The 16,819-nt window shown below is 40.8% G+C and overlaps 1 protein-coding gene across 5 annotated transcripts in view; it reads left to right on the top strand.

Moving 5' to 3' along the window:
• Positions 1 to 2,181: 2,181 nt before the first annotated feature.
• The window catches only part of ptpn12 (protein tyrosine phosphatase non-receptor type 12), a 52,555-nt gene continuing 37,917 nt past the window's right edge, over positions 2,182 to 16,819 (top strand). For 4 of the 5 annotated variants that reach the window (XM_039791914.1, XM_039791915.1, XM_039791918.1 and 1 more), the window contains exon 1: positions 2,182 to 2,789. In XM_039791914.1, the coding sequence (XP_039647848.1) occupies positions 2,688 to 2,789 (102 nt within the window). In that variant the 5' untranslated portion in view covers positions 2,182 to 2,687. The remainder of the gene's footprint in view (positions 2,790 to 16,819) is intronic. The other variant, XM_039791916.1, reaches the window with a different exon arrangement.

Here is a 16,819-nt window from a genome sequence, read left to right as displayed (position 1 = left end):
GGAGAGGAGAGGAGGGAAGAGGAGAGGGGAGGAGAGGAGAGGAGAGAATTACTATGGCAGGCTCTGTTATCAGACATGTTCAAATCAGCTGTGTCCCTCATGTTGAGTAAATAAAGAGGGTACAGAAACAAAGCAAATAAAACAAAACAGATTTACTGAGGATAACAAGCAAATACGTTTAAAGACAAGAGCAACAAAAAGCAGTTTGTGTGTGAAAGCTTGTTGGCTCAGTGACAGCGTCTCTCTCTCCCTCTTCCTCAGACTGAATAGACGGGTTTGTCTGTTGTCACTGGTAGAGCTAAAGGAAAACAATGTCACTCGATTACCCTTCTCTCCATGTGTGTGTTTAACGGAAGACAGTTAATCATGCACAAGTGTCTATTGAGTTCCTGTCCTCCGACATCTCTATCCAGAATACTAATTTATTTTCTCTTTTCTCTCCTTCTCTCCATCCCTGTTGCTCTTTCTTTCCTAACAGTTTGTCAGTTACATTCAATTTAAGTGAACTGGATGCTCAAAATTAGCATACCTTAATAAAGTTATGAAACAATATTTTTTTTATTGTATAACTAAACATATTTAACAAACACACACACACACACACACACACACACACACACACACACACACACACACACACACACAATTATGTAACCGGTGTGACCATTGGTGGAGATGTTTCATGACAAATTTGTTTGTTTCTATTTCTGGTTGTATCTAATCCAGATTATATATTTGAGCCATTAATCTGTTGGCTGTTAGCTGCTTCTTCACTCTGGGCTTCACATAATATCCATCTATCTATCTATCTATCTATCTATCTATCTATCTATCTATCTATCTATCTATCTATCTATCTATCTATCATCTATCTATCGTGTGTGTGTGTGTGTGTGTGTGTGCGTGTGTGTGCGTGTGTGTGCGTGCGTGCGTGCGTGCGTGTGTGTGTGTGTGTGTGTGCGTGTGTTAGTGATCCAGATTCAAATCCAGTAACCGCTCTGGCTCTGAGTGACAGGATTATTAAACCATATAGAGAAGTTTATAGAGAGAAGTTTTCTCTCCTGCATCTCCTGACAGAGTGCAGCATGCAGTGCAAGGCACATGTATGTTGTGAGATAGTGGAGGTCAGTGGCTTCAATGTGTGATTGTACATGTGACTCAAACCTCCACTAAAATGAGTTGAAGGAATTAGACCGAGTGCCACCTGGACCTTTTACATAACAGAAACGCTTTCACATGAATGCATCAGTGATTTAATTGAAAGGTGCCGTTCTCAGAGTGACATCTTACTGCTTGTTACTTTTACTTGCAATTTTGAGTTTTGCTACTTATGTAAGCAACTAGATGTATGAGTGTGAAGTTCAGGAATAATTTTGGATTAGAAGTTAATGAGAAAATTCATCCCCTTCTCCACAACAGATAAAACCATAAAATGGCAGGTTTATAAAACAATCAGATAGGCCTATAACTTTAAAAGGTATACTAGATACAGGGAAAGCATATGCTATATTACTGTAAACAATATATGTAGTCTTCTTATAGAATAACTAACTAACAGAGGCTGTAAAATTAAATCCATTTAGTCTATTCTTTGAAACAGATTTCATACCAAACAAAAATCCAAACACGTTTAATTGGCACGACTGTTGTAAAGGGGCACAACCTTTATATTTGAGTAGAAAGTATGGAAAGGTGTAAAATTGTGCTTGGTCTATCTGGCAGTTAATTACATATTTAAACATACATACACAAACAACACATAAAAACAACATTGACAGTATGAATCATAGAAATACTAATACTTATTTCTATGGTAAGCAAACTCCAAGCAATAAAATACAATTCACAAAATGTAAGAAAAACACTTTTAGAAAAAAAAAGATTACTCTACATATTCATATAATTACATGATAAAATACATTAAATCAATATACATAACAGTATTACAGTTACATCATATATTTGTCATATTGAGGGTTTTTTATACAGTATTTTGATAATTTCTGATAATGATGACGAACCGCGTCAAAACGACAGACACACATTCTATCCAATCAGACTTGGATCTTTGGTAGAGCTACAGCCACGTAAGCCAATGGGATTTTAATTTCTGGTGTCAGGTGTCCAATCACAGGCCGCTATATCCTGGAAAGGGAAGGTCGTGTTCTCCTTCGGCTTTGCCCAGTCCGGATGTTCCCCAGTAGCGAATAACGAGCAGCAGTGTGTGAATGTGGCAACCGAGGTAGACAGGGAGGGGTAGATAGACTGACCAGATCAGGGTTTTTGTCCTTTTTCAATCTTTTTATTTTCTTACAGAGCCTAGTGTTAACAGTTAATGTGACGCCACGGTTGTTAACTTGTTTGTAGACGTGAAAGCCCGGCCGCCGCTGCTTTTCTTTGGGACTACGTTAACCGTTAGCCTTGTGAAAACAGCCCAGAAGAAAGAAGGAAAGGGTGAAACAACATGGGGCGATAATAAAAAAAAAAAAGAAGGTGTTGTGTTATGAACCGACGATGACTCTCTGGGAGGATCCGTGAAGCTTATTTATTTTTAATTTATTTCCCCTCTCCCTTTACCTTGTGTCCTTTTTTGTTTTATTTTTGAATTTTCTCCTCCCTTGCTGCTTTGGGAGGTTGTTTTTAAAAAAAGGAAAAGGCAACGGGATACGTTACAAGAGGACTGAAGGATGGACCAAGCCGGCATCCTGAGAAAGTTTATCCAGGGGGTGAAGGCCATGAGCGAGGGGGACGAGGAGAGGGGAGAGGACAACTTCGGCAGCGACTTTATGGTGGGTCAAAATTTTGATGAGCTTACCTAGCCTCCTTTACCTTACATCTATCTGAACCAAACCTCTCTCCCTTCACAATTGTCCACCTCTTCCTCCATACGGACCCTCCATATCCCACCCCCCTCCCCGTCTCCTGGTTCCCTACATCCCCCAGGAGGTGAGGCAGGGGCGGCCACACTGCCCTCTTCCTTTTCCTCCCATTTCCAGGCTTTACATGGCGGCCTAGCATTGTCTCCCAATCCACAGAAACACCACCGGCTCCTGTTTCTTTAAAATAAAGAGACAACAGCAAAACAAGACACATTCACGTCACTTTTTAGCCCGTGGGCTCATTTTTTACATAGCGTTGTTGGGATAGCTTAGCTTGTAGGTAAATGCTGGCCTAGTGTTATTGTGGCTTACTGTCTGATAACCATGCCTGATTGTTAGGATGCTGTGCAGTAATTCATTGTCCTCTCTGATGCTCAATAAGCAATGAGTATCCACTAACCAAACTGAGCTTAATTGTATACATTATCTCCTATTGTGTGCCTGTAGCGTCCTGTTTTGTTATAGTGTGTTGCTAGACGTCTCTATGAAATATTTCTAGAATGACTGCAGTGGCTTATTTAGTTTATTTTAGTTTTGGGCAGATATGTTCTGTAGTGGATGATAAATCTACCTAAAGACACAAATATATTTGCTGAATACAGTTTCCTAGCTTTCAGACTCAATACACTTTATTCCACCCTCGTTGATATAAATAGGGTGAACATAATATTAAATGCACAACAATATATCATTTAATCAAGTTCAACCGCACCACAAACTACAGTCTCTAAAATGACCATGAAGTTGAATCAAAACCGTTTAAACTGTACTTTTAAAACTAAACATTATAGTCTTCATTAAGGTTGTGAGGTGTGAGTGGAGATGTTGAATTAGACTGGCTATGTGTACCTAATAAACTGGCAACTGAGTACATATAATAATGTAGGAAAAAAATGTAAAACCTACTGTCTTTCCCCCCTCTTATTGTCCCTCCATAGATATAGGCTGCAACATGCGTCCTGTTTATGATTACGGTTCAATCTTTTAGCCAACATTGAAAAAATATAATTCGAAGTATACAGCAAATTGTACAGTATTTTGTTACTTAAGTACTTTTGTTACATCTGGAGAGGTGCTTTTTAAAAGAGACATTGGTTGTTTACCTTATGATGATGGAAGTTTACCCACACTGCAGCCCTGGATGCTGTTGTGTTGCAACTCCGGACTCAAAATAGGACTTGTCTTCCTTGCTGAAATTGCTGAAATAGCCACAACAGGCGATGCACTTCTCTTATACCATTTCCATAAATTAGTGGTCATTTTAGTTAAATGGATTTGATCAGAATACGTTAGGAAATGATGTGCTAACTGGAGGATACATGCACATTTCAGTTTAAATTGATGTACAGTAACTGTTAGCAAAGGATTCTCCGTTATAGTTGAGCTAGTTGTACAGTAGCAGCGGAGTTTAATTTTGGGTTTCTTTATTAATTCGTATAATGGTCCAGGGAAGTTAAGTGTTTCTTTGTTTTCTTATACTGCAGTTTGATTATTTGTGAAAGAGGCTAATCAGCATCAGAACAGTTAACTTTTTATCCTTTTGCCCGCAGTTACACACACACACACACACACACACACACACACACACACACACACACTCTTCATTCTCCTTACTTCCCTACTTCATGCGAGCTGCTTGCTGGAGCTTGCAACATTCTTTCTTGGCTCATTTCATAACATTTTGTCCTGGCTTTAAAACTGGAGCTTTATCAACTCCTGGGCACACTTTGGATAAAAGCTACACAATTTGTGAGGCCTCTCTCGCTGAAATTAGGTACATAACAAATTCTGAAATAAGGGGAGACTCTGTGTATGTGTGAAATTGTGTGCTGATGACTTGGTTTGTCCTGTCCTTTCGAGCGTGTGTTTCATAGAGTAAAACCGGGAGGTAGCGGATGTTGCGTTAAAACCAGACTATGACGGGCGTTGGGGCCGTACATTGAGGAGGTGTTTTATGGATGAGGGAGAGAGCAATGCATGTGATCAGACTTAACACTTTTTTTTCTTGAAATTCTGTGCTATTGCCATTTAGTTGGAATACCTAGCTATAATCTCTATTACTCTATCTCTACTAAAAAATGATATTCAGTGTGCATTTTTATTGGCTGCTGGTTCCTCTTAATCTTAAATTCTCCATGTAGATTCGAGTGGGTAAATATAGGTTCTTCTTTTAGCACCACCATACTTATCATTCATTACTTTACACCCATCCACGCCTTGTCAGACTGCCTATTACAACCACAGTCCTCTGCTGTTGTACACTGGGAGGAACCATAGGCGAGGTGATCTTATAGCTTGTTGTTGAGGTAGAAAAGAGTTTCTTTATCAAGTTTCCCAACTAAACATCCCTCAGCCCCTGCTGCTACTGAAAATGGCAGCCTTTTAATCAGAAATCCCCTCTTCTAACTTGCAGGTCACCACTGACTGCTTGTCGTGCCTTGCTTTTTCATGTGATATCTGTTCAGTTTCCTTTAAAATGAGCTTCATTGGCACGAAACACAATAATTCCTTTCTGCAGTGAAACATATTTCCTGTTAGCCTTTTGTCTATCTCGTGTCCCTCTAGACAGTAATATGACTATTAAACAGTTCATGTACATCATCTTTGGGCCATGTTGTAAGCGATTCAATTTGAACTATTTCTTAAATCCGATTATTCACAGTAATCGCGTTATTTTTTTGGCATGCAAACTTGCTGAATGTCAGCTTTGTGGCATTCATATAAATAGTGCTTCAAGCTAAATTTGCTCTTAGCTGGCAACATCTGCTAGTGAATTAAGAGTTTCATCTAAATTATTCAGCAGACAAACCAGCTTGTAGATGAGAAGAAAACCTGTTCTGATGAGCACAGGTGGGCCGTGTGCCAGTGTACCAAGCACAATTAAGACTCGTCATCATCCACAGCCAGCTAATAAGTAAGCGCTTTAGCTGGTTGCTGCCGGCCTGTCGTACCAATTTCCGAGCCTTACGTGAAGCTTTCAATTGCTGGAGTCAAACGCACAATACCACAAGTGCATGGGGTGTGCTCCTTTGCACACTGAGTCACCAGAACACCCCCAACATAACACCCACTTTAACTGCCTATTGTTGTTTATATATAGAATGTGTTTTATAGGCATAATTACAATGCTCTAGAAGGGCAACAAGTCAAAAATGATATGCTGTGTTTGGTACTCTTTTTGCAGCTGTTCAATGGAACCCTTGAAAATGTTTCCGCCTGGCACGCAAATTTGAGAACGGGCTTGTTCTTTTTCTTTTTTTTTCCTTCTTCATTTTTGCGACCCATTTCGGCGGTAAGAATTAGTGAGGGTGTTGTTAATTTCAGGAATTTTGTTTAGTAACATTCATGGAGACACCAACAACGGATCTAATTACACCGCACATACCGGTGCATGTTGTGAGGTTACATCAGGGCCCCCCGTGACGTGCAAAGAAACAGTCCCCAGTCTGGATTTAAAGGTGTAAATTGAACACACATGTGTCATAATGTTGGTGCTATAGTAATCGAATAGCTAGATTACATGCTGCCATATACTCTCAAAAACCTACAGCATTATAGCCAGTATGTGCCTCTAATTAAAGTTTTGCATGTTGGTGGATTCAAATGACCGTAACAAACTCCAGTGACTATTCAAAAGATTTAAGCTTCACCAGTGATATCATGCAGCATATCATCAGTAAAAGGCACACGTTATGGTCATTTTAACCAATCTGGTCCGATGATGATGGCTTCATTCAAAGGGATACAAATGGGACGAAAGGCAAAATACTTACTGTCAGGTCCCGGAGTCTGTCTCATGACGCAGGTTCTGCAAAATTGGGGGCATCTGTGCAGTCGCTGGTTCCACACAACCAAACAATTTCAATCTTACTTGTTTCACAAGGGTGGTTATCAACTGGCTCTTGTCAACCCACGACTTTCCAAACCAGCTATTAGTGTGCTTATGTAAGAGAGGCAGAGTTTTTTAACAGACAGTTACAGAGACAACATTAGGAACACATGCAGAGAAGATTAAAAAGAAGAAACATTTGTGGAAAATAGTGCAGATGTAACATGATTCAGTAGGTAAAAAGAAACCGCATAAACGCACAACAAGAATACTAAATAAAACTTGCTAATTAAGTCGTCCAAAAGGTAAAATATATATATATATATATATATATATATATATATATATATACATACATACATACATACATACATACATACATACATACATACATGGAGTCTGATGTAGATCATGTTTACCCTAAATGTATCATCTTCTTTCAAAATGAAACCTAGTTTTAGTTTTGAAGGCTAATGGGATTACTAGAGGTACACTGCAGTTGGCCTGAAAACACTAAGACGAGCCAGATATCTGATGACGCCAGCTCCATTACTAGCGAGCAAGTAAAAGCCCATTTAAGAGCACACCGTGATACCTATGGAACCCTGTATCGTGACTGACTACAAACCATCCTGCAAGGCGTTTGCATTGCAATTTTTATTTTGCTGAAGAAGAACTGTATGAAATGAAATTAGCTTCCTTTTATTTTGGACCCTGCAGTGCGTTCACCCCCTTGACAGAGGGAATTTGGGTACCAAAATTTCAAGGTGCTCTAAGCGATGTCACACGTTTGACGCTACAACATTTTTTTTTTGTCATGTCACATACAGCAAACATCTCCTCACTATCCGTGAGCTGCCTGTCCCCTGAACACACTGTAAAAAAAAACACGCTGTCTTTGTAGACAGCCCAGGCTCCACAAACGGCAACAAAAACAAACTGCGCCAACCTGCACCAACAAACATAACAGTGTTCCAGCGTTCCAGCCAATAACCGACAAGAAGGAGCTAGCCTCCGTTTTGTTTGAAAATACGTCAACAAGAAGTAACATCACCCAACATCGCTTAGAGCACCTTTCATTAAAGTTGAACAATGTGCGAAAACTCAGTGTGCGTTCACTTGGCTGCCATGAACGAATTATCTGATGTGGACATTTTCTTTCAAAAGAATTGAACGAGGTCTTGCATTTTGTCGTGACCAGACCCGTCCCACGTTTATATATAGCGGACTCACAAATCTGGCTTTGTGAAACCAGCCTTAGTAGGGCTGCTCGATTGTGGAAGAAAATCATAATCACGAGCTGGGCAATATATCGATATTGTGATATGAGACTAGATATCGTATCGTATTGTCTTTTCCTGGTTTTAAAGGCTGCATAACAGTAACATTATGTCATTTTATGAGCTTACCAGACTGTTGTAACTGTTCTATTATTTGCATTTGCCCACTTAGTCATTATATCTACATTATTTATCAAAAATCTCATTGTGTAAATATTTTGTGAAAGCACCAAAAGTCAACACTACAATATCGTTGCGGTATCGATATTGAGGCATTTGGTCAAAAATATCGTGATATTTGATTTTCTCCATATCGCCCAGCCCTAATCGCGATTATTTTGGTCAATATTGAAATCATGATTATTTGACCTTGTTACACCTTGGAATGTGATCTCTTAATACTGTTCCCATTTTAACTTTAAAATTATTTTTTTCATTCAGAACACAAGACAAAATAAGAGTCTACTTGCAAAATAATCAGTTTTCTCGATTATTCTGTTTGTGTGATCCTTAGGAGCCGGAATCGTAATCCCGATTTTTAAATTTTGATTAATTGCACAGCCCTACTTCAGAGCGCTGTCGTGGAGATAAAGTGTCTGCGACACAGACTTTTCAGAGAGAAGCAATCTAGAGCCGTTCGTCTTACACGCAGGCTCACTTTCTTAATTTGATTAGGACTTGTGTATTTCTACATAAAAAGCGTACCGTTTATAGTATTTAGGCGAAAGTTGTTAGGTGACAGTGTTGCGAGTATAGAGCTTAGCAAGGCCAGGTTGATTGAACACACACAGCTGTTGATAGACATACAAGCTGCAGGGATTGAGCTTGTGACCTCTGTGTTATGGGAAACCCTCTGTAACTACCAGGCCGCCGCGCGGCCTAAAAGAAACACGCTATTACAGAAGACTTTTATTCAAAAGTGCCTCAGTGTTGTACACATGCATTTTGCAGGGTTGTCCCCTAGTGGCGGTGGATCTCCAAACCCCTTGCAGCGTGATAGTAGGATCACACTAGCTTGTTGTAGAACACGGAGCTGAGAACAAATTTCTATAAACGCATTGCAATTTTGGCGTCCGTTCATATACCCCCATGTGGCACTTGAACAGATGTCATATGCATATTAACTGATCCCTGCATATTGCAGGCCACGTATGAGATAGGAGGAGACACCTAGTGTGTCTTCATAGAGGTGTAAAAATCATTTCACAGGTCCAGCAAATGTAGCTACAAACTAGTGCTTCAGGTTGGAAGACGTAAAGACAAGGAAATAAATCACATGGTCGGAAACAAAGTCTGATCTGTATATACAATTTATCATGTGTTAGACGGGATTGTTTTTAAATACTACTAACATTTACTTTTAGAATAGAATGGTTTATGACAGGGTTTAGATGCGTGCAAGTAAGGCACGTGAGGCAGGCAGATGCGTGCGCGTGAGGTCGCGTGCGCTGCCAGCACATTACTCCCATGCAGCACATCAAAGAAAACTAAAAAGTGCAAGCACACGCTTCTCTAAACATGTGTCCTGTCGGGCAGACATTAAACCCTCAGAGGGGAGGCAAGAAAATGAGATGTGACAATGCCTAACGTGTGTGTGTGTGTGTTCTTGTGGGTTTGTGTGTAGTAGCTATTTCCACTGTCCCCCAGGGGGCTTCCCCTTGTCCTCTCTTAGTTGTGTGTGTGTGTGCGTTTTAATTGCCTGCACACACACATTTGAGCTTGCACCACATGATCTGGAAGCCTTTATGCCCATGTTTTACAAAAGCACACACACAAAACATGTCAGTGGTCAGGGATGCAAGGACACCATTTATGCATAACAGCATACTAGGCTATTGCCAGCACATAGTGTGTGTTTTCAAGAGAAGGGTGGACTTGTGTTTAGCGAACTTCATGCTGAGATTGTCCAGAGTTGTTTCAGATAAACTCAGCTAAGGCAGTCTACCACTTTAGGTTTCAGTAAATTTATCCAAGAAAGTAATGCATACTCGTTTTTCTATTTGGCTTTATAGCTGGTAAAATCAAAGGGGGTAAGCGAGCGTCTGGAAAGCGTAACGCCAATGGGGAGTTTCTGAGGCCATCACCCGAGGCTAGCATTCCACTGACTGCCATTCATTTTGGCGCCACTTTGACAGCGAATAACTTTACATCTGAAGCGTTTAAAGACTCTATTTGTCTGTTGTTTATTTCTAAAGAAACACGACAATGTATAAAAGGCTCCATTACCTTGTACCTCACGTTATGGCTCCGTAGCAGACGCTTTTGTAAAAATAGGCTAACGATTGTGTCATAACCACGCAACTTACTTTCGCACAGTAGACAAATTACCGTGTAGTACAGGAGAAGCTCGCAGGCAGTTTCGACTTACATTAGCTTGTTTAAGTTTTAATTTATAATGTTAACTAGCATTTTAGTTAGCAATAATTAGCCTATGTTATCTCCTAACACATACCTACGCTCTATGTCTCTGCAAGATTCGGAATGATTGAGATTTCTCTTGGCACAGCTACCAGAAGACTTCCAACTTTCAGACAGGTTGCTCACGTCACATCTACGTCTTCAAGCTCAGTTGGAGGCTGCGCAGTATCGCTCAGCCATCGCCGGAAAAGTGCTTCTAATATCCTTCACTGGTCTCCGTGGAAGTCTACGGCGTCGTTTTGTCCTTTCTTTTACTGTCTATGGGTAAAATCCGCCATCTTCTCTGCCATACCATCACTGACAAAAAATTTAGAAGCCTGGTATGTGTTTGTACGACTGTGTGCTTTTATTAGCTTGTGTGTGTGTGTGTGTGTGTGTGTGTGTGTGTGTGTGTGTGTGTGTGTGTGTGTGTGTGTGTGTGTGTGTGTGTGTGTGTGTGTGTGTGTGTGTGTGTGTGTGTGTGTGTGTGTGTGTGTGTGTGTGTGTGTGTGTGTGTGTGTGTGTGTGCCTACCACTGTAAGCCCGCCTTATGTTACTGTAACAAGACTTCCCAATTTCCTCTGGTGTCACAAGCCTCCTTCTCTCTCACCCGCCCTCCTCCCACGGCTTAACCCAGAAACTCTCGCTCTTGTGTGTGTGTGTCTCTACATGATGATGAAGATGGAGAACTTCATTGATCAAGATAAGAGAGACCACTAAAGCACTCAGGAAATTCTGCAGTAATACCCTGTGTGTAATGTGTGACTTATGTGGAAGGAAATGGCTACATTGAGGAGTCATCTTTGCCATGGCAACTCTCACAAACACATCAGTGATTTTACACACACACACACACACACACACACACACACACACACACACACACACACACACAAAAAAAAAATAATGCGCACACACACCAGCATGTCAGCAGCGTCTGTGTGTCCTTGAAGTGGACAGGATACACCAGTCGTTTTTATTAAATTATTATATTGGTAAACAGACAAAAATGTCAAATGAAGGCACAGAAACGCACACTTCAGATGTGTAAATCACACAGGCATGTTACAGAATTAGGCTTAGTGAGAACAGTTTGATGGGCTGTGAATTTCAGAGCCGGGAAGTGATTATTAATACACGCACACAAACACCAAGCACACACTAAACTCACAATGAGCTCCTGTCCCAGTCGATTAGGATTATATGCGGTTTGTCCACATCTGCTTCCTGCAGCAGGCCTCGCTCCAAAGCGGGAAATTACCACCAGGCAAACACCGCTAAATGTTAACCGCTTCGCAGTGAAGTCAACAATTTTAACTAAAATTCAAACATGTCAAACTTCTCAGGTTGTGTTCTTGGGCTCCAGGAATGTGCCTGTATCTTAGTGCTTTCAGTAATAATTTCCATGTTGATGATATCCTTCATTTTTTAGCTTATGCAGTGAGTTCTAGAGGGTGTTTGTGGTTTCAAGCTTATTTCAGAAACACAAATGATAGTGGAGAGGGAGAGGAGTCATTCTGATTAGGGCTGCAATTAACGATTATTTTAATAATCGATTAATCTGTCGATTATTTTTTCGATTAATCGATGAATCTGATAAAAAAAAAAAAAGAAGCATTAATTTACATCAACTCAATACATACATACTTGTTGTTTAATAGTTGTGTAAAGGTAAGTAACCCAAATAGCAGATACAGAGAAGACAGACACACACACACACACACACACACACACACACACACACACACACACACACACACACACACACACACACACACTTATTCATTAAATTATCACCATCATTGTAGTAAGTGCAAGTTAAGTTCATTTTTATACCACACACTAATATATTTGTCAACAATAACTGATATGGGACAAAGCACAGAATATATATGACAACAGATTGAAAAATTAATGGGCCAAAAAATGCTGGTGAATCAAAACGTGTCTTTAGTCTTGCAAACTATACCACCCCTGCTTCACTACTGTTATTAACGAGCTAACGCTAGCTTGTGTTGCTAGTCAGCTGGATAACGAGTAAACAGCAGCACCACAAGAGCTACGTTACGTTCCTAACTTCAAAACGGAACAGAAGTAGGATTGTGTAGTGACTTTCCCTGCTGTTGAACTCCCTTCCTCCTTGTCAAGGACTCCAATGTTTACGTTTTAGGTGTTGACTCATCACCGTGGTGCGCCCGTGCCATGCCGTGTCGCTTTTGCTTATCTTGCAATTAACATGTTTTTGATTTATTTAGTGTGAAATGCTCCCACACCTTGGATGACTTAGGTCGTAATGATTTCTCTGCCTCCGCCGTGTGTTTCAGAACAACGTTACGGGTCTCTCCGGTCTCTCTCCGTATTTCCTCTACCCCCGCTCTGCTCTTTTTCTTTTCTTTCGCTCGGCTCTGCTCCGCACCGCTCCGCGCTGCTTCTCTCTGCGCTCAACTAAAAAAAAATGTTTATCTCCGCGACTGAGTGGCGTAATAGTTGCGCGACACAACGAATCGATAATGAAATTCGTTGCCAACTTTTTTAGTAATCGAATTTTATCGATTTTATCGATTCGTTGTGCAGCCCTAATTCTGATCTTCACAGGGAAAGTCGCACGGTGGTCAGCTGCAGAAAAGGGTTACTGGGGGTTCAGTGTCTAACTCAGACTGATCTCGTGAAGGGGCGTATGTATGACACGCCAATTCGTATGCCGTTTTTGCATGTTATCAGACGCATAATCGCTTTTTGCCGTTCGGCCCCCATTGATTATAGGGATGTTGGTCGGGGTGGGGGATGGGTAAAACACAGGACTTTCACCCTGGAGAGCTGGGATCGCGTCCTGCGTGTGGGGTTTCCTAAACCCAATTGTTTATTGTTTTCCTAAGCGTGTGACGTTGGTCACCGTCGTTTTTTTGTGTTACTGAAGCCTTTCCCAATGTTCTTTTCCTAAACTCAATTTTATTTTTTTTTTTTTTTTTTTCACGCGTGACGTTGTTCTCGCGATAGTATGGCACGTTCTCGCGATAAGACGCCACGTGGTGTATGTTTACATCCGCTGTATACAGCGTAGTCTCAAAATGTAGCTCAAAATGCGTACAGATAACGCGCCATTTGGCTTTAGGAAAGTGGCGTGTTGTTTACTAGGGCTGGTCCGAATACCATGGCTGAACATATTATCTCTAATAAAGGCAGGAATCTCTATGTGTCTGTCTGTTTGTTTGCATTTTGATTATTTTGAGAACCTTTCATCCAAACGACTTCAGAAAGGAGTGCAGTGTCGTATTTGGTGTAATATAGATAGACAGGCCAGACACGTTCAGAATTAATAAACTTTTAACCTCTCAAGGATCACCGTCCCGTCAACGTGACACTTTGTGACTGGAGCGTCACTGTAACCTCAATAAAACTTCCACTCATGAGCGTTTTTATAACTTTAAAGCATTAAATCTTCCAAATATACAGCCATGTACACAACTGTTACAAAGTAACAGAAAATAAAACAATCTACGATCTACGCAGCCGAGAGTGCATGCATACCTGTTTTCGTTGTCCTTTCAGCAACAAAGTGGTATTTTGACCAAAACTTGATTTTCATAAATCGCCAAGAGTCTAATGTAATATCCAAGCTTTATAATCCAAAACGATCTCTTCGCCTCACAATGTTGAAGTTTCTGGCCGAATCACAACGGAAAAACGCGAAACCGTTTTCCATTTACGCGCCTTGTTATCGCCGCTAGCTTCGAAGTGGGCGTCATCCATTGACATATATATTATGGACCAATAGACCCCGTTGCTCTGGACGGAGACCAGTGAAGGATATTAGAATCACTTTTCCGGTGATCTCTTGCTTTACTGCGCAGCCTCCAACTGAAAGAGACAACGTAAATGTGACGTGAGCAACGTGTCTGAAAGTTGTAAGTCTTCTGGTAGCTGTGCCGAGAGAAATCTCAATCATTTCCAATCTTACAGAGACGGAGAGCGTAGGTATATGTAAGGAGATAACATAGGCACAGGCTAATTACTGATCACTAACATGCTAGTTAACATTAGTAATTTAACCTAAACAGCTAATGTAAGTCAAAACTGCCTGCTAGCTTCTCCTGTACTATACGGTAATTCCTCTACTGTGCGACAGTAAGTCACTTGGTTATGACACAATCGTTAGCCTATTTTTTCAAAAACATCTGTTACGTAGCCATAACGTGAGGTACAAGGTAATGGAGCCTTTTATACATTGTCGTGTTTCTTTAGAAATAAACAATGGACAAATAGAGTCTTTAAACGCTTCAGATGTAAAGTTATTTGCTGTCAAGTGACGTAAAAAAAAAAATGGCGGTCAGTGGAATGCTAACAAGAGGTGATCGCTTTGTAGCAACAAAATGGCGCCATCGGAGGTTCGAGTTCTGAAGCGAAGCTTACCCCCTTGGCGTCATCGTATCTTCTTCTTCTTCTTCTTCTTTGTAGTTTATTGGCGGTTGGCAAACCAACTTAAATGTGCATTACTGCCACCAACTGGACTGGAGTGTGAACGCGAGATAAATGCAGAAAATAAATCGACCAAAATAAAAAAAAACAAAAAAAACGATGACATCATCGATACGCAAGTATGCGGCTTCGCTGTCCAAAGGAAGCCACGAGGGTGGCGTTTTTAGAATTTGTTTTCACTCTGGGACCAGGTTTCAAAAAAATGCGTCTTCAGGCAGTATGTTGACAGGATTCGTTTGGATGATCGGCCAAAACGATGTAAAAAATGTGCGTTTGCACCAAAAAGCATTTCTGTGTGGATGACCCCTAAGACTGGCCACTGTGTAATTGTCTAGCGTCTATCGTTGATATTGTGTCATGGCATTTTTTTTTTTTATAGATCCTACTATGTGGTATTCAGTTTTGCTTTCTCAGTTTGAAATGCTAAATGTTTACACTTCTTCTCTTTACTTGATAATGCCATGAAGTCAAACTTCATCAATTACTCAATAGTCAAGTTTCCATCCAAATTTTGAGCACATTTTAACAGAATTTGAAAACTTGCAAAAGAAAATGCAAAGTAATCCATCCGCTACCGTTATGCGATAATGAACATTTGGGCGCATTGAGATAAACAGTTGGTGGCGCTAATTCTCCAGTCCCTTTTTTAAACCATTAAAGAAGAAGAGGGTGGAACCAGATGGCATAATATGGGTGTCAGTCAAACCTCATATCATGGCATTTTATTGCTGTTTATTTTATTTGAGGAAACGCAGATCCTTAATCACCTTACACACAGATATTCTTTTCTTTAAAGATTATGTTTTTTTTGTTTTTTTCCTCTTTATTCGATAGTGACAGAGGATAGGCAGGAAAGGGGGGGAGAAAGAGAGGGGATGACAGGCAGCAAAGTGCCGCAGGTCGGATTTGAACCCCGGCCGCTGCAAAGGACTCCGTCTACATGGGGCGCACTCTCTACAGGGTGAGCTAGCGGCCGCCTCACACACAGATATTCTGATACGTCAACCAGAAGACGGTCTTCTGGTAATTGTTCACGTTTTTTCCCCCACATCTCCCAGATCTACTTTAGTCCCTCATCTGTTTCTCTGACTGTCCCTCCATCTCTTTCCGCACTACATCCTTCCTCAGCTTTTTTGTTATCCGTCCACTTTGTTTTGTCTTTTGACATAAAAAGCCACACGCACACCGACTCATTATTCAAAGAAAGCAGTAGGAGTAGGTTTTCTGTGTCCGTCTTTCTAACATATAGCATACGTATATACTGTACAAGCTGAGATTTAAAGGCCCCAAAGGAAGTGGGCGCCCGGAAGTGGCGGTGGTTTTAAATGGCTGGTTGAAGCAGGTGCTTTCAGTTCAGGCCAGGTGCTTCCTGCTGTCGCATGTGGCCGTATCGCCGACCACATGCACGCAGGCTGCGTTTGCATTCACAAACCCATAGATGCAGGTTAGAGGCTGATCTCACAATTTTTCTGTTTTACTTCTACTTCGTGTGTGTGTGTGTGTGTGTGTGTGTGTGTGTGTGTGTGTGTGTGTGTGTGTGTGTGTGTGTGTGTGTCCAATCATGCTAGCAGTGCTCCACTGACCTATATTGGCCAGTACCCATGAAGTGGGAATGACTGCACAATGCATGCATGCGTGTACAGCTTGACAACTGATACTAGTCGTCGGACATCATCTTTGTCAGGATCTTTAGCGAACAAGGAGGAGACACACACACACTTCTGGACCCTTGACTCGTGTTAAAGGTCTGGGTGGGGTTTCATGTTATTTCCTTAGTAATTGAGCTTGATTATTCATCTCTCTTTAACTGTTTAAACCAACAGTAGACACTTGACATGGTGACCTGTTCTCTAAAAAGTTTTTGTTTTTTTTAATACACAAAATAACAAAACATTAAAGGAATAATTTGACATCTTGGAAAATGTCCGTATTTGCTTTTTTGCAGAGAGTTAAATCGG

Source organism: Perca fluviatilis, chromosome 23, assembly GCF_010015445.1.
Source record: "Perca fluviatilis chromosome 23, GENO_Pfluv_1.0, whole genome shotgun sequence".
NCBI lineage: Eukaryota > Metazoa > Chordata > Actinopteri > Perciformes > Percidae > Perca > Perca fluviatilis.
This window is presented reverse-complemented; position numbering and strand designations above follow the sequence as displayed.